This window comes from Ovis aries, chromosome 8 (assembly GCF_016772045.2).
Source record: "Ovis aries strain OAR_USU_Benz2616 breed Rambouillet chromosome 8, ARS-UI_Ramb_v3.0, whole genome shotgun sequence".
In the NCBI taxonomy this organism is placed as follows: domain Eukaryota; kingdom Metazoa; phylum Chordata; class Mammalia; order Artiodactyla; family Bovidae; genus Ovis; species Ovis aries.
The window spans coordinates 15,306,357-15,329,722 of NC_056061.1; the positions used below are offsets into that span (position 1 = coordinate 15,306,357).

The following is a 23,366-nucleotide window of genomic DNA, read 5'->3' on the forward strand; positions in this document are numbered from 1 at the left end:
TGCAATAAATTCATATATATATGTATATTCAAGTATACTTTAGATCATTAAGAATTGCAGATTCAGCAGCAGTCACTTCATAATATATCATACTGGAACAAATAACATATTTATAGTGTTAATGGAAATGAAAACAGTAGTCTTGAATTTTTCATTTTGGGTAATGAAAGGCTAAAAGTAATTTCTCAAAATAAAATGATATCTTCTACCTTAACATTAGATTAAACAGTTAACATTATATACAAGAGTTTGTGAAAAAAGTATCTTTTGATGGTGCCATGAAACTAAACTGCTGTTATTTTAAATGGTTTTTTCAATTAGTAACTTGTCTTGGACATTAACGTGCATATCCTATAAAAATTTCAATAAAGATAGTTGGGATCTACAGTGTTTGACTTTCAAATATGTGATAATCTATCATACACAATGTTGATCCAATAACAATGAAATGACTCCATTTTTAATAATTTTTAATCTTTTTCTAGGCAAAGAAGTCAAGCCCAAGTCTCCACGTATGTTATGTGCATGCCAAATATTAAAAGATCTTAAATGTATGCTTTACTCATCTTCTGATTCCATTGTTGAGTGTTTTGCATAAAGTCAAAGGTTTAACTATTTTGTGTAGATAATGTGCTGGTTATCTTGTATTTCTGAGGATTTGCTATGCTGAAATTTTTCTTCATCCTTCATTCCTTGGATGAACAAATTAATACCTTTTATTAATTTCTCATTAAAATCCTTAGTGCACATTTCCAGTGTTTTCTCAAAATAATTCTTATTGTGGTTGGTAATGAGGAATCTTTACTTGTGTGTGTATTAATCTGCTGCAATTTTAAGGAGAAGGAAATTAAATATATTGATGATTAGAAAATAATAAATATGATATAAAAGAATTATGCATGAGAATAGGAAATAAATATTTTTATACCATCATAATTACTAATGTTTACTCATTTTTAGAGCCACAAGTGAAAAAACAAGAGAAGCCAGGTATGTACATTTAATGTGCAGATTCATACTTGCACTCCATGTTTATGATGAGTGTGTGCTCTGCCGTGCTTTGTCACTCAGTCATGTCTGACTCTTTGCCACCCCATGGACTGTAGCCCACCAGGCTCCTCTGTCCATGGAGATTCTCCAGGCAAGGATTCTAGAATGTATTGCCATGCCCTCCTCCAGGGGATCTTCCCAACCCAGGGATTGAAGCCAGGTCTCCCTGAGTTCCATTCTTTACCATCTGAGCCACCAAAGAAGCCTAAGAATGCTGAAGTAGGTAGACTATCCCTTCTCCAGGGGAACTTCCATACCCAGGAATCAAACTGGGGTGTCCTGCATTGCAGGCGGATTCTCTACCAGCTGAGCCTCCCAGAAAACCCCATAGCATATCTTTTTGCAAATATTCTGTCTGAGTGCAAATATTATACTGAAATTTTATTCTTGAACAACTTTTTAAAATAAAACAAACATATACCACCTTTTCCTAGAAAAAGTCCTATTTACAAAGATGAAATCACTGATAAATTTATATCGTTCAGAAGAAACAAATGACTGAAGACTATTTTTCGCTCATTGCTGTAGAACATCCTGTCAGAGAAACAGCTGCTCTTACTCTTCTAATTCTGGGGGGCTCCTGAGTCAGATGAACATTTCTGAGGGCAATAGCAGGCAGCAGGCACTATTTAAAAGAAAACACAACAATAATTTTCAAAACAGTTAACTTTTGACTCATGTCTCCCAACCGTATTAGTATTATGTTGTTGTTCAGTAGCTAAGTCATATCCGACTCTGTAATCCCACAGACCACAGCACACCAGGCTTCCCTGTCCTTCACTGTCTCCTGGAGTTTGCTCAAACTCATGTCCATTGAGTCAATGATGCTATCCAACCATCTCATCCTCTGTCACCCCCTTCTCCTCCTACGCTCAATATTTCCCAGCATCAGGGTCTTTTCCAGTGAGTTGGCCCTTTGTATCAGGTAGCTAAAATATTGAAGTTTCAGTTTCAGCATCACTCCTTCCAATGAATATTCACAGTTTATTTCCTTTAGGAATGACTAGTTTGATCTCCTTGCTGTCCAAGGGACTCTCAAGAGTCTTCTCCAGCACCATAATTCACAAGCATCAATTCTCCAGCACTCAGCCTTCTTTATGGTCCAACTCTTTCATCTGTATGTGACTACTGGAAAAAACCTAGTTTTCACATACAGACCTTTGTTGGCAAAGTGATATCTCTGGTTTTTAATATGCTGTCTAGATTTGTCGTAGCTTTTCTTCCAAGGAGCTAGCATCTTTTAATTTCATGGCTGCAGTCATCATCTGCAGTGATTTTGGAGCCCAAGAAAATAAAGTCCGTCACTGTTTCCAGTGTTTCCCCATCTATTTGTCGTGAAATGATGGGACTAGATGCCACGATCTTAGATTTTTGAACGTTGAGTTTTAAGCCGGCTTTTTCCACTCTCCTCTTTCACCTTCATCAAGAGGCTGTTTAGTTCTTCTTTGCTTTCTGCCATCAGTGTGGTATTATCTGCATATCTGAGGTTATTGATATTTCTCCCAGCAATCTTGATTCCAGCTTGTGATTCATCCAGCCTAGTATTTCTCATGATTGTCTGCATATAAGTTATATAAGCAGGTGACAATATACAGCCTTAACATACTCCTTTCCCAATTTTGAACCAGTACATTGTTATGCTGCTGCTACTGCTGCTAAGTCGCTTCAGTCGAGTCCCACTCTGTGCGACCCCATAGACGGCAGCCCACCGTCCCTGGGATTCTCCAGGCAAGAATACTGGAGTGGGTTTCCATTTCCTTTTCCAATGCATGGAAGTGAAAAGTGAAAGTGAAGTCGCTTAGTCGTGTCCGACTCTTCGCAACCCCATGGACTGCAGCCTACCAGGCTCCTCCGCCAGTGGGATTTTCCAGGCAAGAGTACTGGAGTGGGTTGCCATTGCCTTTCTGCCATTGTTATGAGGTTGCTGTAATAAAATGCCATAAGCTAGGTGGCTAAAAACAACAGAAATGTATTCTCTTACAGTTCTGGGTGTTAGATGTTTGAAATCAAGATGTCAGCAGGGTATGAGGCAATGATTACCCATTCCAGTATTCTTGCTTGAGAAACCCCATGGACAGAGAAGCCTGATGGACTACAGTCCACTGGGGTGCAGAGAGTCAGACATGATTGAGCAATTAACACTTTCACTTTTTTTTGTTTCTGAGTCACTGGGGCTTAGGACTGCAGAACATCTTTTAGGATAACACAAGTCAGCTTTCAAAGGTCTACCCTGTGACCCTTCCAAAGTTCATGTCCTTCACATGTAGCAAAATACATTCACTCCATTTCAACATTTCTAAGAGTCCTAATAATTTTAGCACGACTGAACTGAACTAAGTCTAAAACTTTATCAATTCAAATTCTCATATCTCTTTATCTAAATCAGTATGGGTAAAACTCAGGGTATGATTCTTCTTTCATAAAATTCCTCTCCACTTGTGAAGCCAGAAAAATAGCTGTTTAAAAAAAAAAAAACGTGAAACTGGTTAGAATGTATATTCCCATTCCAAAGGGGACAAATTGGAAGGAAGAAAAAGGGTCACAGGTCCCAAGTAAATCCAACACATAGCAGGGAAGATTCCATTAGGTGTCAAAGCCTGAAAATGTCCTCTTTGGTTCAGTGCTGTGTTCTCTGGACCTGAGGTGAAGGGATAGTGGCTCTGGCCTCTTGGCCCACCGGGATGGCAGTCCTGCCCTCTCTGCCCAAGGAAGTCCCATCCTCCAAGCCGGTGAATCATGGCTGGTCATTGGAGTTAATATTCTTTCATTTCATCCTGTTTCTGTTCGCTTCTGTCCAGGCCAGCAGTATTTTCGTTTGCATAAAATTTTCAAAAACATGACTCATCTTGAGAGTTCAGTTCCTGAAGATCCAAGTCATTGCACAAGAGGGTCCCCCACAGATCTCCCTGGGTCACCACACCTCTATTTCTGCCTTTTGCTGAGGTGGAAGATTGGACCCATGATTCTTTCCAGCCACACCCTTGGTCCTGTCTCCAGGGTGCACTATCTAGTCAGGGTGAGCATTTTCTCAGTCACCAAGTACTGGTTCCTCTTAAATAATAGTTTACTCCTCAATTTATCTTCTCTTTCTCATTTTGTTATAAGCAATGAAGAGAATCCATGCTGTGCTCTCCACACTCTACTCGGAGTTTTCTAAACTAAAGATCGACATCCTTCACTTACAAACTCCACCTTCTACCCAGCAGACAGGATTTAAACATATTTTTGTGTGTGTGTAGGATCTCGAAGAGTTGGACACGACTGAGCGACTTCACTTTCACTTTTCCCTTACATGCATTGGAGAAGGAAATGGCAACCCACTCCATTGTTCTTGCCTGGAGAATCCCAGGGATGGCGGAGCCTGGTGGGCTGCCATCTATGGGGTCGCCCAGTGTCGGACGCGACTGAAGTGACTTAGCAGCAGCAGCAGCAGCACATAGTTTAAGCAAACTCCAGGAGATAGTGAAGGACAGGGAAACCTGGCCTGCAGCAGTCCCTAAGGCTGCAGAGTCAGACACGACGGACAGGCTGAACAGCGACAGCGTATAATACAAGTCATAACATTATCTGAATTTCTGAATCACGACTAGATATATTTCAAAAAATATTCTTCCAGATCCTATCATCAAGTCATTTATCTTATGTTAACATGGGGGCTATTCTCTACAACAATAATCTTGAGAAAACAGAAAATTCAGGTTGAAATCCATTAGCAGTAGCAACAACTTAATGACAGACAAGTACGTGGCATGATTTTAACTACTGTGTGTTTAATAGTCCAATACTGGCAGGCCAGTAGGAAACTAAGATAAGGTTTACTAAAATTCTGCTTTTTCAAATTATGATAAATAAAACAAAATAGTGTCCAAAAATGAATTTGTGCTCTAGTTTATTTTTTTCAGATTTTAAAATTTCTATCTTTTGTTTTCCCTTCAGAGTCACAAGTTAAAAAGGAAGCAAAACCAGGTAACAATATTTTATTCTTAAATAGATACAGAGCTAATGTTGCTGTTATTTTAGAACTAAAATGACACCAGTGGGGATTTACACAGTGTCTTCCACATCCTCACTGTTTTCCCTACTCCATTATTCCATATGTTTTTACAGCACTGGATTAGGTGAGAATGGCGATATTCCATAGACAAAATATCTGGAATATGGCTTTAAATGAATGTCAGCAGAGACTCCAGGTTTCAAGAGACATTTCTTAGAGTTCTTCAAAGTCTGGTGTTAGTCATATTTAATTTGTGAGTTTATTTCTGATAACACACCAGAGTCATAAAAATCATAGACTGCTGGGAATTGAAAGGAAAGAGAAGAATTTAGCAAGCATCTGCATGAGCTAAGGAATAGTGTAAGATTCAGTTTCGATCATTTCACTGTGAGAGGCCTGTAACATGACAGCTATTACCCATATCTAGTATCTGTGGAAACAGTTCAATAGACAAGATTTTCCAGTTAGTAAATGTTGAAGCTAGAATTGTGCCCATGTTTGGTCTACTCAAAACCCTGGGTAATCTCACTACGAGACTGTCCCAGACTAACAATGATTTTATTAAGAGGCAACATTGACCTAAATCAGAGCAATCTTTCCAAGTTTACATTGCTATTTAGTGTGTGTAAGTCCTAGCTCTGGTACCAACTAGCTACTCACCTGAGGCAAGTTAAAAAAAAAAAAAAAAAAAGCCCTCAGGCTCTATGGATGCTGTTTCTTCATCATATTTCTACATTATAATTATTATGTAGCAGGATTCTTAAACAACAACAAACTCAAAAATCCAAGTCTAGATGTATATATACAATACTATATTATTCCTTTAATTCTCACCAGAACTTACTTGACAACTCTTCATAAACATGAGCCTAGTTTCTCTTATAAAAAATAAATCTTTTTAATGTACCAAGGTTTAAAAATGCCAAACTACTGTCTTATGATTTATTTTCCTAAGTATGTTTATTGGCTGCAGATGAGTGTTACCCGATATAAATATTTTGCATTTTGTCTGGTTTTTTTTTTTTTTTAATCAGAGGACCAATACCATTTAAAACGTCTGTTTAGGTCTAGTACTATTTAGAACTTTCATTTATTATTATAAATACTATAATTTAGCAGGCAAAATTAATTGATTTTTTGTATTATAAATGTTTATGTTCTAGCTTCATCTGAAAAAGCTCAAATACACAGTATGTATCTTTATTTTATCTATAAAGCTAATATAGAATTTTAACAAAAAATTAATTATTTTAATAATATATATGCAGTATATGCCTAAGTATTTGTGCTTTACTATGGCCTATGTTTTGGAAATTATAGGTGTTTAAATGTAAATAAGAAATCTTGGTGTATTGTTTTCATGCAACCAAAACCTTAAAGTTTTTTTTATCTAAACTAGGATGACATGAAAATTGAGGAACAGTTCTTCTCCATAGGCACGTTTGTTCAAATCTGTCAGTTATTTTCTACTTAACAAATCACTGGACCATTTCACAGAGAAAATTCATGTTAATTCATATGTTAAATTAACCATATGTTAAATTCACCATATGTTAATTTGTAAAGCTTCTAAATATCCAAATGACTTCCCAGGTAGCTCAGGTGGTAAAGAATCCTTCTGCAATGCAGGAGACCCCAGTTGGATTCCTGGATCGGGAAGTTCCCCTAGAGAAAGGATAGGGTACCCACTCCAGCATTCTTGGATTCCCCTTATGGCTCAGCAGGAAACGAATCTGCCTGCATGTGGGAGACCTGGGTCCTATCCTTAGGTCAGGAAGATCCTCTGGAGAAGGGAATGGCAACCCACTCCAGTATTCCTGCCTGGAAAATTCCATGGACAGGGGACAGGGTTACTGGTGGGCTGCAGTCCATGGGGTTGCAAAGAGTACAACTGTTAGTCACGACTAAGTGACTAACACACACATCCAAAAATATTGTCTTTTTATTATTTTCAGAACAAGAAACAGTGAAACCAGAAAAGGCTATTTCTCATGGTAAACCAGGTATTTTTCAGGTGGTATTTGTAGTATCAAATTGTCTCCCAGTGTTCTAACTTTAGCAGGATGATGAGCTTAGAGTCAAATTTAACATTATTAGAAAAGATTCATGTGTTAAGTCACTCAGCTTCTAATGTTCGTCATCTTCACAGTGTTTTGTTTTGGTTTCTTTTTTGTGCTGAGAAAACTTGGCCTGCTAGATATAACTAGATAGCTCATGATCTTTTCCTATCAGAAACTTAGCTTAGCACAAAGACCATTTTGCCAGCATTCATTTGAATGCTGAATGCCCATTCAGTTTAATGGGCTCTATATTTTGTTTTGCTTTGTTCTGTTTGGGGCAAGACGTCCCTAGAAAACTTGTAATTCAGAATGGCCCATTCAAACGTGATCATCTTCAATTCCAAAAATCTCAAGAAAAAAATAAAAAAGAAAGCAATTTCCTCCTGCTTCTAATCCTTCCTTCCTTCCTTCATTTTTGCCTCCCTTCCTTTCTTCTTATTCCTAGTTTTACACTTTACAGAAAGTGGAGGTAAGCCAATGGGTTCTGCTCATGAAAAGAAATTAAAAAATTACCAAGACTAGTTTAATCATTAGTTTTTATTTAAGAATAGAAACTTTATTTAAATTTTAATTTAACCCAATTAAATATGAATTTAATTTTGAGGTTGTAGCAATTCCCAGTTTTTCTGTAGAACATGGTCCTTTATTCTAGGCTGAATAGTCTACCTGACATTGTGAATATGGTTAGGTCAGAATCTTTAAAAAGGTAAAAACACCTTCTCCAAACATATCTTAGGAAACTTCTGCTTATATTTTTAAGATTTTACTTTAGAAAATCTGTTTCAGTCGATTTGAGTCTCTAGAAATAAGGAAAGCAGAGCCTGACTGTGGGGCGGTAAGAAAAGCAGTCTGTACTGACATAAGCAAAACTTTAGAAACAACTTTTAGAACCTTCTGACATCATGAATAATAAACCCTGTGTCTTTATTGTCCCGAATGACACCCATTTTTGAGATGAAATCCTGAGAGCAGGAGAGAGTAGCCACATCTTTTATTTCAGTAATCATGTTCATACTCTAAATTCTGTTTCCAAGTGAAACTTTCCAATTAGAATATTTCACTGATTAATTCCCACTGCTGAATACTTGAAAAGCTTAATTTTATATAGAATCTTTATTCTAATCCCTTTACTTTGATCCAAATCTCTTTAACTATGTCTACAAAAATCTACAGCACAGAAGACACCTCATAAATATACCACCTTTGCCCTTCCCCATCTTTGTGACATAAAAACTTAGGTTTTTAGGCTAGTCCTGGCTTCTCAGGGAGGTGTCTTACTCATGAAAGATAAATTGTTTTTTCCCATTCTTATTCAATAATGAAAAGGAATTGTGTGTTTTATGTGTACTCCTATATAGATAAATGCAGTGAAATACAGTGAAGGCAAAGAATGCAGTGTACTTTGATTAGGGGTTAGGGGACCATTTGAATTAGAAAAAGTTTTGTGGCAAGAAACTTGCAAAGGACATCTGCAGCTGGACAGATTTTCTTTGTGCTCCCATCCAATTTGAATAAAAGATATCACTTGTCTAATTGAGAAAACAGCTAAGGTTGTCTCAGTACTGGTGTTATTTCAAAGAGAATACAAAATATCAAGGTTGAAATGTGTCACTGTTTTGAACTGATGCATTTAAAATGTCCACTGTGGTAACTCTTTTCCTATCACAGATGAAAAAGTTGTCAAGCATGTAAAAGCTACCACGATAGAAAAAACAGGTAAATAAACTGCTTCAAATTTTTCTTCTATGTATCAGTTTTGTGTTATGTTGGTATGCACACACACACATCTTCACTGGAGTGTGAGCACTTTATGTCATAAGTTCTAAAATTCTAGGTTCTTGTAAATAACTGAAAGATATATTCAATAAAAATTAACAGTGAAAAACGAGTGATATAAGTTTACTTTTTTTTAATGTGATTGACCTAAGCTTACATATAATTTGCAAGGAAAGCTATGCATGCATTGATTATCCTGTTCTATTAGGTGTTTAATCTCACTTTCAAACCACATTTTCTCCAATTTTAAAATCACAAAAATCTGTCTGCTGTTCATATATGAGATGGAATAATTTTCATTCATGAGAACTTCATAGAGACTATATGTGATTATATAATGTTTTAAAATCTGCCTTGAAAAATGATCAACAGAATATATAATATCAACTCATCATTTAATGTGAGAGAAAAAAAAAGAAATGTACACACTCTTTCATTTCTGGAGTTCCGTCCTAAAAGGATGAACAAAAGTAAGTTTTCATCTCAGCTGACATCTTAAAAGACTGAATCGCCTCCATTTGATCCCAAAATGAAAATGCTACTACCTTGGCCATGAATAGAGTCCTATTTCTTACTAAAAATCTTTCCAAAGGAAAAGGACTATGAAGCAATTTCTTTCTTTTAACAGATAATCATGATAATCAGGGTTTAAGTATAGTTCTCAGAGGAAAATATAATAGAATTCAGGAAAGAACTAATTATTTATAGAAATTGTGAACTATTATTTCTTTAGAAAGAAATCTCATAAGGCTATTTTCACATTACCTCATATGACCATTATACTGTATCCCAATTATTGCTTAAGCTTATAATTTTGGCTAGCATTCATTTAATTTTCACCCTAATGTGTTAATTGGAGAAGGAAATGGCAACCCACTCCAGTACCCTTGCCTGGAAAATCCCGTGGACAGAAGAGCTTGGTATGCTACAATTCATGGGGTCACCAAGAATCAGACACAACTGAGCAACTTCATTCACTCACTCACTCAATGTGTTAATATGACCCCTTGAGTATCTCATTTAGTTATATGGGTGTTTGGAGATTATGAAGAAACTAGCCCAATGTATATGTGTCTCAAATATATAGATTGCTTCAAATTTTGCACAGAAGTTGGTGCATCTTAGTTTTCAATAAGCAGTGTGATTAACATATTTGCTGACAGTGAAATGACAGTGTTCAGAGAGAATGAATTAATCTTAAGGAGAACTTAAAATGAAGTAACAAATACAGATGCCAAAGAGTTATTTTTTCCATAGTTTGTATTCATCATATGTCACTTGTTTTCTTTCATTCTCCACAGTCAAACCCAAACCAACAAGTAAGAGATGACAATAAAATCTGAAAACTATTACTTGGCAATTTCAGCTTTTACAATATGCTTATTTTTCCCAATTATTATTTTTAGTTTTGCTTAATGCTAAAGTACTGCTGTAGGTGATAAATTACTGTTATTGCTATGGCTTTGATTTAACACCTTTGTCTTTCACTACTAATTAATAATGCACTATAATCATATGGAAAAAAATCTATGGAAATTGTATTACTAATACTAAAAGAGTGAGACTACAGAAGCTATAAATAACACTAAGAAGCTAGAATAAATGGGCTATCTTTTAAACATACGTAATGAATGACAAAAGAAAATGAAATAATATACACTTTTTGGTGTTATGAAGCACATACTATTTTTAATTTGTTTGCTTTAAGCAGCATTAATTATGTTAGGTAATCTTTGGTATTATTGTTTTTCATAATTTTATGAATTATTAAATTTTGCCACTTTTTAATTAAAATCATGGAATTTTCTTATGAGCATATATTTTAAAGATCATCCATTTCATTGCTCAGGAGTGATACAGATGTTACAGGTGTAGAGAGTTATAAAAGTGACCAATGGTCTCAGAAAAGCGTGAACTTTTGTCCATTGTCACAGTAGTAAATATATACAAAGTTGTTTCAGAATTATGATATTGGCTGTTGAATGATATGTATTTGTGAAACAGAGGCTTAGATGAAGGTATGAGTGAATATTTGTCAAATGTTCTCTGGATCAGTTATGAAAAATGAATTGACAAGATCCAAAGATAGATTTGGTGAGGACAGTTAAGAGGTCATATTCAGGAGATAAAGTGAAATATATGGAGCCTAAATAGAATGTATTTACCTCCTAGAACTTATTGCATGTATTTTGAATGCAGTATAAAATATATATAGTTTATATTATTTTTACTTTATTATACTTTTGAAGTACTATTATTATCACAGTTTTAATAACTTGAATATTGGCTTATTTTATTGTGCATGCTTATGTAATGTTAACATTTATACAGTTTTAAGATCATGGAAGTTCATTCTTGAATGCTATCAATCCTTACTTTACAAATATCCAATTAAATCTTATGAAACATAGATCCCACAGTTCCCCACCCACTTCGCTGTTGGTGCAAGATGATGGGGAGAAAATAATATTGCTTGTGGAGAATCTCCAAATTCAGGCTGAGGGAAGGAAAGGACAGGTAAACCAGAACATCTCAGGGATAATAAACCTGGGGGTGATTAGTAAGAACTAGCACTTGGCAGTGATCTATTCTATTTCCACATAATCTTAACTCCATTCAAAATACCCTACTCTAAATGGCTTTATTTGAAATTCTACTTCTGATGAAAGAAAGATATCTCCTAAAATTTACTTTAATTCAAATATTTTTCAAAGGTCTGAGAATATTAAGTACATGTTGTGGTTCCAGTTGTCATGTCCTAGGTTTAGTTGAGATTCATCTGTGAGAGTTCCAACTGAACCTAAAATGAGAGGGTAGTCCAGGAAAATGAAAATACAAAGTGTGATACTTTCTGGAATAAGGCAAGTTTAGGTTAAATTGGAGAAGGAAATGGGAACCCACTCCAGTGTTCTTGCCTGGAGAATCCCAGGCACAGAAGAGCCTGGTAGGCTTTCATCTATGGGGTCGCACAGACTCGGACACGACTGAAGCGACTTAGCAGCAGCAGCAGGTTAAATTTTCAATAAGAAACAAATGACCGGTACCAAATTGCTTCTGTCCTGCCAAGAAGGGACCTAGAAGAAGTCAGAGAGGTAAAAAGGAAGCTTATAAAATGCCAAGACAAATATCATCTGCTTTAAAATATCTCCAAAGAATGACTCAAGCTTCAGCAAAGAAAGAAAAATCCTCCTACAATTATTCTCCTTTTTGTCATATTCTATCCTCTTCTTATACCAAGAGGGCTAACATCTTCAAAGTATCTTACAGGATGCCCTGAGAATGAACCTGATCTTGTTTATAACATGTTTCCATGGCAATATGCTATCCGTGTTCCAAGTTACATGCAAATGACTTTGGGAGCATGCTTCCCATACAAACTGAGGATTACCTCCAAATATATAGATAAGAAATGCTTGATACACAAACAATCTACAGACTGTGAGTTAATTCTTATTTCTCTCTCTAGAAAAAGCTGAACATCAAGGAAAAGAATCTCCGTCTATAAAAACAGGTGATTTTGCCTTTTTGGTTTGCATTCTATCCCAATTCACTGTTTCTTTACCTTTGAAAATAAAACCAAAACATATAAGCACTTTTCATTTTCTTTCCTGGTAATGTTTAGTCTTGTGATTTTGTAATAGAATCTAGTTTATCTGACATAAGGGCTATGGTAGTGTTGATAAGCAGTTTGCTAAATATTATAACCAATATATATGGAATGCTAAGCATTCTATTATAATACAGCTGTGTTAATGTAATAGTATTTGCTTTCATGGTTCACAAGATCCTTCCGAAATATTCAGTGTTTTACTGATGCCAGTATTGACATCATTTATCATACTGGTAAGGTTGACTCGGGGCTCCCCAGATGGTGCAGTGGGAAAGAGTCTGCCTGCCAATGCAGGAGACACAAGAGACATGGGTTTGATCCCTTGGTCAGAAAGATCCCCTGGAGTAGGAAATGGCAACCCACTCCAATATTCTTGCCTGGAGAATCTTATGGATAGAGGAGCCTGGTGGGCTACAGTCCATGGGGTCTTAAAGAGTCAGACACAACTGAGCATGAGCATGAATGTTGAGTCACTGTTGATGTACTGTAAAATATCATATCTAACTGTACATATTATATTTCACTGAAAATTAATCATGGATTTCAACTTGGTATAATTTCTTTAAATAGAAACCATCCAAGTCTATAATAGCTTAATACTTTTAAAACTGTAATTCAATTTTTAAAATATATAATACTTGGCATGGTTCAACAATAAGGCATACAGGAGGTTCACTGCAAAAATAAGCTTCCCTCTTCCCCTTCTTTTCCTGTTTTACCAGCTCCCATTTTCCAAGTATCCAATAATGTCTGATAGGTAATCATTGTTATTTTTTAATGTATCCATCTAGCAATATATGTAAAAGACATATACATATAAACATGTGCTTATTCACTCAGTCATGCCCATCTCTTTGCGACCCCATGGACTGCATCCCGCCAGGCTGCTCTGTCCATGGGGATTCTCTAGGGAAGAATACTGGAGTAGTTTGCCATGCCCTTCTCCAGGGGATGTTCCCAACCCAGAGGTTGAACCCAGGCCTCCGACACTGCCGGCAGATTCTTTACCAGTTGAGCCACCAGGGAAGCCCACATATACACACATACCTGCATACAAATTTGCTTCCCTGGTAGCTCAGCTGTCTAAAGAGTCTACATGCAATATAGGAGACCCAGGTTCAATTCCTGGGTCTGGAGGATCCCCTGGAGAAGTGATAGTCTACAAATTATATATACATATACATATAAATATATATATATATATATAAAACTCACCTTTTCTACACAAGTCATGATATACTATAAATAGCTCTTTCCCTAGGTTTTTCTGTTTAAGAGTGTGTTTGAAGATTTTTCTATATTACTACACAAAGCATTTCTTCATTTAGTATTCTATTGTATTATTATACACTGTTTACTTAACTAGTCTCTGATTGAAGTATATTTAAGTTATCTGACAAGCTTTCTTTAATGATATACAATTATAAATATAATTGTCTAGTTTTGTAAATTTATATTTAGGGTAAAAATTCCTTAAATATTTTAGTGAAATGATACAGTCAATGTAATTTTTATAGGTTTCTCTAATTGTTCTCTAAAAATTGTATTAACTTCTATTTCCTCTGTTAATGAATTAATTTAATTTTGGATGATTCAAATTCTTCACAATCATCAAGAAATATTTAGTTCTTTATTAATAAATAGTTATTTACATGTAAGACTGCATAATTAATGCTTTTAGTTAATTTCAGAGGACAAAGCATATCTGAGAAATCATGTATTTGGATGGCATAGTTTTGTGTTTTTCACCAACAATTCACTAATTTTTCTTGAGATTTTATAAAGTCAGCTTCTACATTCAAAAGACTGGATTTGAGAAGTTTAAATAGTTAATATTAATTAGTATTAATATGTTCTGAAAGGACAATAGCAGAATGTATCTTTTATGCCATTCAGGAACAGTAAGGAGTTCAGATTATCTTAAGCATTCATTTTGCATCAGATGAAATATGAGACTTTACAAAGATAGAGACCAAGAAGATCCTATACTTTGAAGTTTTATTGGAATATGGAATTCATTAGAACATGATTTTTAAATTGCTCAAATTGCATTGCCTATTGCTCATTTTAATATAAGTTTAGCCTTTTCTTATTTTAACTCAAACAGAATTATGAAACATAAAAGTCTAATATTTTACTTATAGCCAGAAAATGACCTTTTCTTTTCTTTCTTTCCCTTTTATTTTTACTTTTTTTAGACAAACCAAAACCAACTCCAAGTAAGTGTACCATACTAAAATTTTAAGAATTTTCTATTTAAGTATTTTCATTTTATAATTTCTTTAAATTGTACCTGCAGTAAAATTTATTGTGGTATGTTTATTAATGCAGTAGCTATTACGACATTACCTACATAAATGATTTCTATTGACAAAGAATAGTGTGTATTTTATTCATTAATATTTGAACATACATTTGAGTGTCAATTATGCTATAGCAGATTATGTGAGGGAATGCCTAAAATGACTTCTGTTGTCATTATCTGTGTAATTAATGCAATTACCTTAACTAATACTGTTCACACACACACAAAAAAACGTGGCTCCATCTCTCTTTTAAGTACTTCAGTTGTTTGTTAGAATATATTGAATAAATACAGTATGGAGGTTCCTCTTATAGTCACTGCTGAGTTAAAACAAGCTTAGAACACACAATACCCGTGTTCAATTATTTAATCTTAATATATTAGCTTTATATTTTCATATTTCTTCAAAGGCTAAAGATGGTTTTAGTGGCTCAGAATCAATGTTTTAACATTTCAAGCAATAGTAAAAAGGAATAATTTTTTAAATGTATGAAAAAATGAAAATGTATGAAATTTTATAAAAATGAAATTGTATATTTAATACTATTAAATTATGACCTTGACATTACCCTGGGGGTAAATAGTTACATTTCAATCAAGAGTGTAACTAAAAGTTGTGTCTAAAGATTTTCAATGCCAAGGACTAACCTGGTTCCTTAAAAGTGTTATGATAGATTTCTCGTGAATACATTTATGATTTTCTTCTGAATGGATTCAATGCCAGTGTTAAACATTAAATGTTGCCTTTGGGTTGGCAAAAATATCTAGTATATTTAGTCTGTGTAAGTGCTACTAATATGAACGTTATTATAAAAATTAAGGGCTGAAAGTCAAAACTAGATTACTGATAAGAAATATCACCATAATTATTTGCAAATGCGGTTTTGTTTATAAAACATTATTCATTATATATATTTGTTCTTATAAAATATTTGAATTTTCCTTAAACTTCAAAAAGTTATGTTAGGCTGATCATTTAATATATCAGTTTTATAGAAAATACTATCATTTGAACGAATTTGTATGGATATATTTTTTAAAGCATATTTTAAAAAAATAATTGGTCTTTGAATTTCCTGAAGGAGCATTATCATAGGTTAAAGACAAATAAATAACATTTTTATATTTTGTCTCACTACTCTGACTGTAGTCATTATGAGTTGAGATTATTTTTGTGATATTTTAAAATCTCATCTCTCAACCCTACTCATTGCACTGGTTGCTTTATAAAAAGTTAATGAATAAATGTGTGCAGGCGCATGTTCAAATCATGGTGAAAGTTTATGTAATGGAGATTTATAATTTGTAATTGAGAAAACTACCCAAATGTCTTCAAACTGATTCATTCTACCGTGTATGGATAGACTAGTTAATATTAATGTATATAGGGGTTCTATTTCCAGAATAGATACCAGTTGTGTTTTCAGAAATATTAGTTACCAACGTATCTCTTTGCCATTTTGAGTATGTGTCTATTGTCACTACTTTTGGAATTAATACGAAATAATATAAAGATGAAGTTCAGTTGTCTGCTACTGGAAAAAGAAAATTATTATTTCCTTTTATTTTTCTTCCTTTTTTCTATTTTTTTTTTCTAAAGAGGAAACACTAGAAGTAACAGAATCAGGTAAATATTTGCTTACCCAGAGGAGGCAACATAGATCTATAGGAATACTATTTAAATTTGAATCTCTATATAGCTGTGTAACATTTGGGAAAATCCATTAACAGCTCAGATTCCCAGTTTACTCATCTATAGAATAGACATAATGACTTTCCAAAAGGCTTGTAATAAGTATGAAATGAAATAACATATATAACACTCCCACTACATGCTTGGTTGTTACTCATTAAATATTGGTGTCCTTCTTACTCTTGTCTGATAAATATAGTTAAAGAAAAGCATCAGTCAGTCAAAACTCTGGTTTAAAAAGGATGTGTCTACATTTTTCTCAGAGATATATTGTGACTCTTACATTGTTTTTACTCAACAGTTAATTTATTGAGTATTCATAGCACTAATCAAATTTTCATTTCCGAAAGGTAACAACAGAAAATGTGAATTTTTTTTCTGTTGCTAATTTAAACTTATTAATAAATGCATGGCTTACTCTAGCTTTACTCTAAAGCATGTACAAAAAAAAAAAAAAAACCACAGGAAACAAAAGGAGGGGGTTGTGCTTTATAAAACCAAATAACCAAGGATAACAGAAATGTACATGTTCTTACACAAAGTAGGGAGACTTTATCTTCACATCTTTAAAAGTAGGACTTTGACCCTCTTTCACTTACGGGATTAAGTTTCATCTACAAATATTTACTCCAAAACTGAGTAAGAAAATTATGTTTTTAAGCCAATGGTTTATTGTTATTTTTCCCCCCCTAGCAAAAAAGAAAATTGAAAAACCTGAAAAGGAAAGTAAAGGTAAATACATTTTAAGGCATGTATATCAAATTAGTGATAAAAGCACAAGAATCAAAAATATATAATTATATAAATTACATCACTTAAAAAAGCAATTCATGAAAATATGGACATTGGTTTTAAAGCGTATATCAGAATCGAAGCTATTTAGAGTGTTATTCATGTGAGGAGTGTAGTATTGCATTATTACTAGATATCTAAAGGGAACAGGAACTGAGATCTTAAAGCAAACTCCATTATTGCTATATTAACACCATAGAGTTCTTTTCATATAACTCCTGAATTGTAAATATTGACTGCAAAATATGTAATTTCAAACTTAGAAAGACCTATGAATAAATATGTATATGACTCTACCATTTTATCTCTATAGAAAAAGCAGAAATGAGACATCTTAAAGAAGAAAAAGGTAATTTTTAAAAGTTCAAAAGTTCCTGAAGTCAGAATATTTTGAATAAATATGTATATGACTCTACCATTTTATCTCTATAGAAAAAGCAGAAATGAGACATCTTAAAGAAGAAAAAGGTAATTTTTAAAAGCTTAAAAGTTCCTGAAGTCAAAATATTTTGAATAAATATGTATATGACTCTGTCATTTTATCTCTATAGAAAAAGCAGAAATGAGACATCTTAAAGAAGAAAAAGGTAATTTTTAAAAGCTTAAAAGTTCCTGAAGTCAAAATATTTTGAATAAATATGTATATGACTCTGTCATTTTATTTCTATAGAAAAAACAGAAATGAGACATCTTAAAGAAGAAAAAGGTAATTTTTAAAAGTTTAAAAGTTCCTGGAGTCAAAATATTTTGAGTCAAAATTTATTTATTTCAATTTTAAAGAAAACTTTTCTTTACGTACACTATGATTGCTGGCCTGGTTAAAAGAAGAAAAGTGGTAAATAATGAGAGCATGTGATTATGACGGTGTCAAAGGAGCAATGGACGGCAGGCCACACCTACAGTGTGCAGTCATGTGTTGGGTCTTTGGTGAGAAACTGGTTAGAAGCTGCATTGCGATGTTGCTTTTTTATCTTAACTTTAGCTTTATTTATTTAGGAAACTACATAATATAATACAATAACCACTGATTTCCATGTTTAGTCATCTAAAAACCTTACAAAGGCCTTAATCATCAGAGAAATATTCTGTCGAGTCAGGAGGAAAGCATTCTTAGACATCCCGAAAAGATTGTTAATAACAAAAGAAGACACTTTTCTGGTTTATACCTAAATTCAATTAATCAACATTACCCATTGGCCGTGGACTCAGATTCATTTAAATACCCTGTAATCACTGAGTTCATGTCATATCTCTTTATGCAGATACAACAATCTCTTCAGCTAACATTTATTTTTCTTAGGCATTAGCAGAAGAGAAAACTTTTAAAACACCTTGAGAAAATATTTACAACATTTAAATTATTCTCATGTTGCTAAAGCTTAGAGTTGAAGTGAGCCAAATTGTTTTATGAAGATTTGCTCTAAAAGTTCATATTTTAATTTACATTTTTTTTATACAGTGCCAACAAGAAAAGAAAGTCTTCAATTACACAATGTGACAAAAGGTAATCTTGACCTTTGTAAATCCTCAAATGCTGTGTTGATGTGTGTGGAGATGCCTGAATGATGTTGGTGCTTAATATTAACACTAGATTTTCTAAAGCAAGAAAGTCTAGCTGTTTATACAATTCTAACAGCAGGGGAAGTGGACAGGTAGGAAATCAAACAGAATGCTTACATTTCAGTGGAAAACTAGGTAATGTGGAGAAACAGAAACTATTAATAACATAAACATTCATTAGATATCCCAGTACCTATCAGAAGGAAAAATTTATTATTGCAAGAAGACTTTCCCGGCATGACTACATTCAACGATGATAGAGTAGTAAAAAGAGAAGGAGCCAATAGTCCGTTTATCTGCAACTACATCAAATATAACTAATGTCATGAATATAGTTTTATTATTTATAAGTCGATCTTTGAAATTAATTCAACATAGATACAAAGTAGATAGTAGAGGCCAGATGCTAGCATGCACATGACAGGCAGGTGTTCTTCACCCAAAATGAGAGTGACCTATTTTGGTGATATCATCATAAAACTGTAAGAGTATAACTGAATTACTTAGTCTGGGTCATAAAATTTTAGATGACTCTAATTAATTCAAAATGTAACAAAACATAAATACTTTAGATTTGTAAATGCTAAGTAAACATGCCATAATTAAACAAGAATTTTCATTCAGAGTAAATATAGATCTCTAGTCTGTGTGTATACTGGGAGTATGGAGCAGGAGGAATCTAGTTTTTCACTGGTCCCTGTTGCTACTTACTCTAATGTGTATACCTGAAATGGTGGGACATATTTAGACACAATTTTTAGTAATATTAAGGTGTAACATTTAGAGTAACAGAGCAAATCAGATTTGTAAAATGATATAAGAACGCAACTTTTATATTGGAAATTTCTCCAAAAACATTATATCTTTTAAGATACTTAGCCAGAAGAATGAAAAGTAATGTATTACTTTGAAAACACACAGCTATAGCCTTTCCTATTATTAATTCAATTTCCATCTTAGTACAGACCCAGTGATTGTTCACAGTTTAAAGTTGAGTTAATGTTAGGTGAAGGAAGTCTAACCTCTAGGAGTGTTTACCTGATAGAGACAGGAGTTGGCTCCAAGTGGGTGTGGTGTCAAAGGCTTAAGCCCATTCAATCACATTTTAATATCCTACCACTCTGTGGTAGGCGAATATAAGGGAAAGCTTTCTACCAATTAGAGCAGGCCAAGGATAAAATGTGCTTCCTTGGTGGCTCAGACAGTAAAGAATCTGCCTGCTGTATGGGAAACCTGTGTTTAATCCCTGAGTTGGGAAGGTCCCTTGGAGGAGGGCATGGCAACCCACTCCTATACTCTTGCCTGGAGAACCCCCAGGGACAAAGGAGCCTGTCCAGCTACAGTTTCATTTTCAAAGACAAAAGGCACCTGACTTTGTCCCCAAGGAAGTGGTCTATTAGTGCTGACTAGAGGGCGGCTGTCCAAATGATTCTAGGGATTTGGACACTGGATGGATGCTCCTTTCTTACTGTATTCTGTGAGTCTGTTTCTAAGATCTTCATATTATGAATACATGGCAGGAAAAAAATTATTACATGTGAAAAAAATAAGGGATTTGATTTAGGTCATACCTGAATGGTCTAGTGGTTTTTCCCACTTTCTTCAATTTAAGTTGAATTGGGCAATAGTAGTTCATGATGTGAGCCACAGTCAGCTCCCGGTCTTGTTATTGCTGACTGTATAGAGCTTCTCCATCTTTGGCTGCAAAGAATATAATCAGTCTGACTTCGGTGTTGACTATCTGGTGATGTCCATATGTAGAGTCTTCTCTTGTGTTGTTAGAAAAGGGTGATTGTTATGACCAGAACATTCTCTTGGCAAAACTCTATTAGCCTTTCCCTGCTTCATTCTGTACTCCAAGGCCAAACACTCCAGGTGTTTCTTGACTTCCTACTTTTGCATTCCAGTCCCCTATAATGCAAAGGACATCTTTTTGGGTGTTAGTTCTAAAAGGTCTTGGAGGTCTTCATAGAACCGTTCAACTTCAGCTTCTTCAGCGTTATTGGTCGGGGCATAGACTTGAATTACCATGATAAAGATATACCCATTTGAATGCAGAGTTCCAAAGAATAGCAAGGAGAGATAAGAAAGCCTTGCTCTGTGATCAATGCAAAGAAATAGGGGAAAACAATAGAATGGGAAAGACTAGAGATCTCTTCAAGAAAATTAGAGATACCAAGGGAACATTTCATGTAAAGACGGGCTCAATAAATGACAGAAATGATAGGGACCTAACAGAAGCAGAAGATATTAAGAAGAAATGGCAAAAATACACAGAAGAACTGTACAAAAAAGATCTTCATGACCCAGATAATCACTATGGTGTGATCACTCACCTAGAGCCAGACATCCTGGAATGCAAAGTCAAGTGGGCCTTAGAAAGCATCACTACGAACAAAGCTTGTGGAGGTGATGGAATCCCAGTTGAGCTATTTGAAGTCCTAAAAGACAGTGCTGTGAAAGGGCTGCACTCAATATGCCAGCAAATTTAGAAAACTCAGCAGTGGCCACAACACTGGAAAAGGTCAGTTTTCATTCCAATCCCAAAGAAAGGCAATGCCAAAGAATGCTCAAACTACTGCACAATTGCACTCATCTCACATGCTAGTAAAGTAATGCTCAAAATTCTCCAGGCCAGGCTTTAGCAATGCATGAACCATGAACTTCCGGATTTTCAAGCTGGTTTTAGAAAAGGCAGAGGAACCAGAGATCAAATTGCCAACATCCACTGGATCATTGAGAAAGCAAGAGAGTTCCAGAAAAACATCTATTTCTGCTTTATTGACTATGCCAAAGCCTTTGACTGTGTGGATCACAATAAACTGTGGAAAATTCTGAAAGAGATGGGAATACCAGACCACCTGACCTGCCTCTTGAGAAACCTGTATGCAGGTCAGGAAGCAACAGTTAGAACTGGACATGGAACAACAGACTGGTTCCAACTAGGAAAAGGAGTATGTCAAGGCTGTATATTGTCACCCTGCTCATTTAACTTCAATGCAGAGTACCTCATGAGAAATGCTGGGCTGGAAGAGCACAAGCTGGAATCAAGATTGTCAGGAGTAATATCAATAAACTCAGATATGCATATGACACCACCCTTATGGCAACAGGTGAAGAATTAAAAAGCCTCTTGATTTAACTGAAAGAGGAGAGTGAAAAAGTTGACCTAAAGCTCAACATTCAGAAAACTGAGATCATGGTATCCGGACCCATTACTTCATGGCAAAGAGAAAGGGAAACAGTGGAAGCAGTGTCAGACTTTATTTTTTGGGGCTCCAAAATCACTGCAGATGGTGATTGCAGCCATGAAATTAAAAGATGCTTACTGCTTGGATGGAAAGTTATGATCAGCCTAGACTAGACAGCATATTAAAAAACAGAGACATTATTTTGCCAACAAGATCCATCTAGTCAAGGCTATGGTTTTTACAGTAGTCATGTATGGATGTGAGATTTGGACTATAAAGAAAGCTGAGCACTGAAGAATTGATGCTTTTGAACTGTAGTGTTGGAGAAGACTCTTGAGAGTCCCTTGGACTGCAAGGAGATCCAACCAGTCCATCCTAAAGGAGATCAGTCCTGGGTGTTCATTGGAAGGACTGATGTTGAAGCTGAAACTCCAATACTTTGGCCACCTGAAGCGAAGAGCTGGCTCATTTGAAAAGATCCTGATGCTGGGAAAGATTGAGGGCGGGAGGAGAAGGGGAAAACAGAGGATGAGATGGTTGGATGACATCACCGACTCAAGGACATGAGTTTGGGTAAACTCTGGCAGTTGGTGATGGATAGGGAGGCCTGACGTGCTGTGGTTTATGGAGTCTCAAAGAGTCGGACTCTTCTGAGCAACTGAACTGAAAGCATAAGTCTAACCTAGAACTAGTTGAGCATATCAGCACATTCGATTCATTCCTTCACTCAGGTAATGGTTCGTTACATCTAAACTCCTGTCTCTTTAGCCAATGCTATTTAGAAAGGAAAGATTATAACATTAGCTTTTCTAAAGTATTTTTCTGAATTCCATTAACCTAACTTTTGTGACTTTGCAATTATTAGGATAGATCAGAAACTCTACAAGTCTTAAAGTAAAACATGCTATGCAGATTCCTTAAAAATTATATTTTCAAACCTAGCCCTTTAAATTAGACATTAATGGAATATGAATGTTACCCATTCTCTCTGTTTCAGAAAGTTAGAAAGTCTGCTATATTTAAGACAGTCATTTCACTTTATATCTTCATCCTGAATATATAGGGTTTAATGGAAAAACATATTTGAAGAATTATAATCTCTCATTGAAACAAATAAATATGAAAATTTAGTTGACTTTTCATGTTCCTTTTGAAGGTTTATATTTTACAGTCTAATATGTATTTGTTTTTATTCATGTCTAAAAGGAAAATAATTCTCAATAATATATTTTGTGGAATTTGGAAAGTTTAAAGCAAGTATTTAGATTAATTAAATCATGCAAAGTAATTTCACTGGTGTTAAGGTATAATTATAGTTTAACCGAAACAATTTAA

General features: G+C 34.7%; 1 protein-coding gene across 50 annotated transcripts in view; it reads left to right on the plus strand.

Annotated features, from left to right (window-relative positions):
* TRDN (triadin) overlaps positions 1-23,366 on the plus strand; it is a 406,058-nt gene that overhangs the window by 358,616 nt on the left and 24,076 nt on the right. For 9 of the 50 annotated variants that reach the window (XM_060419417.1, XM_060419418.1, XM_060419419.1 and 6 more), the window contains 17 exons: positions 486-512; positions 961-990; positions 4,987-5,016; positions 6,208-6,234; positions 7,000-7,047; positions 7,550-7,573; positions 8,773-8,820; positions 10,182-10,199; positions 12,347-12,391; positions 14,689-14,709; positions 16,396-16,422; positions 17,182-17,220; positions 17,594-17,629; positions 17,713-17,748; positions 17,832-17,867; positions 17,951-17,986; positions 18,740-18,784. In XM_060419417.1, the coding sequence (XP_060275400.1) occupies positions 486-512; positions 961-990; positions 4,987-5,016; positions 6,208-6,234; positions 7,000-7,047; positions 7,550-7,573; positions 8,773-8,820; positions 10,182-10,199; positions 12,347-12,391; positions 14,689-14,709; positions 16,396-16,422; positions 17,182-17,220; positions 17,594-17,629; positions 17,713-17,748; positions 17,832-17,867; positions 17,951-17,986; positions 18,740-18,784 (573 nt within the window). The remainder of the gene's footprint in view (positions 1-485; positions 513-960; positions 991-4,986; positions 5,017-6,207; positions 6,235-6,999; positions 7,048-7,549; positions 7,574-8,772; positions 8,821-10,181; positions 10,200-12,346; positions 12,392-14,688; positions 14,710-16,395; positions 16,423-17,181; positions 17,221-17,593; positions 17,630-17,712; positions 17,749-17,831; positions 17,868-17,950; positions 17,987-18,739; positions 18,785-23,366) is intronic. The other 41 variants (XM_060419421.1, XM_060419422.1, XM_060419423.1 and 38 more) reach the window with 20 other exon arrangements.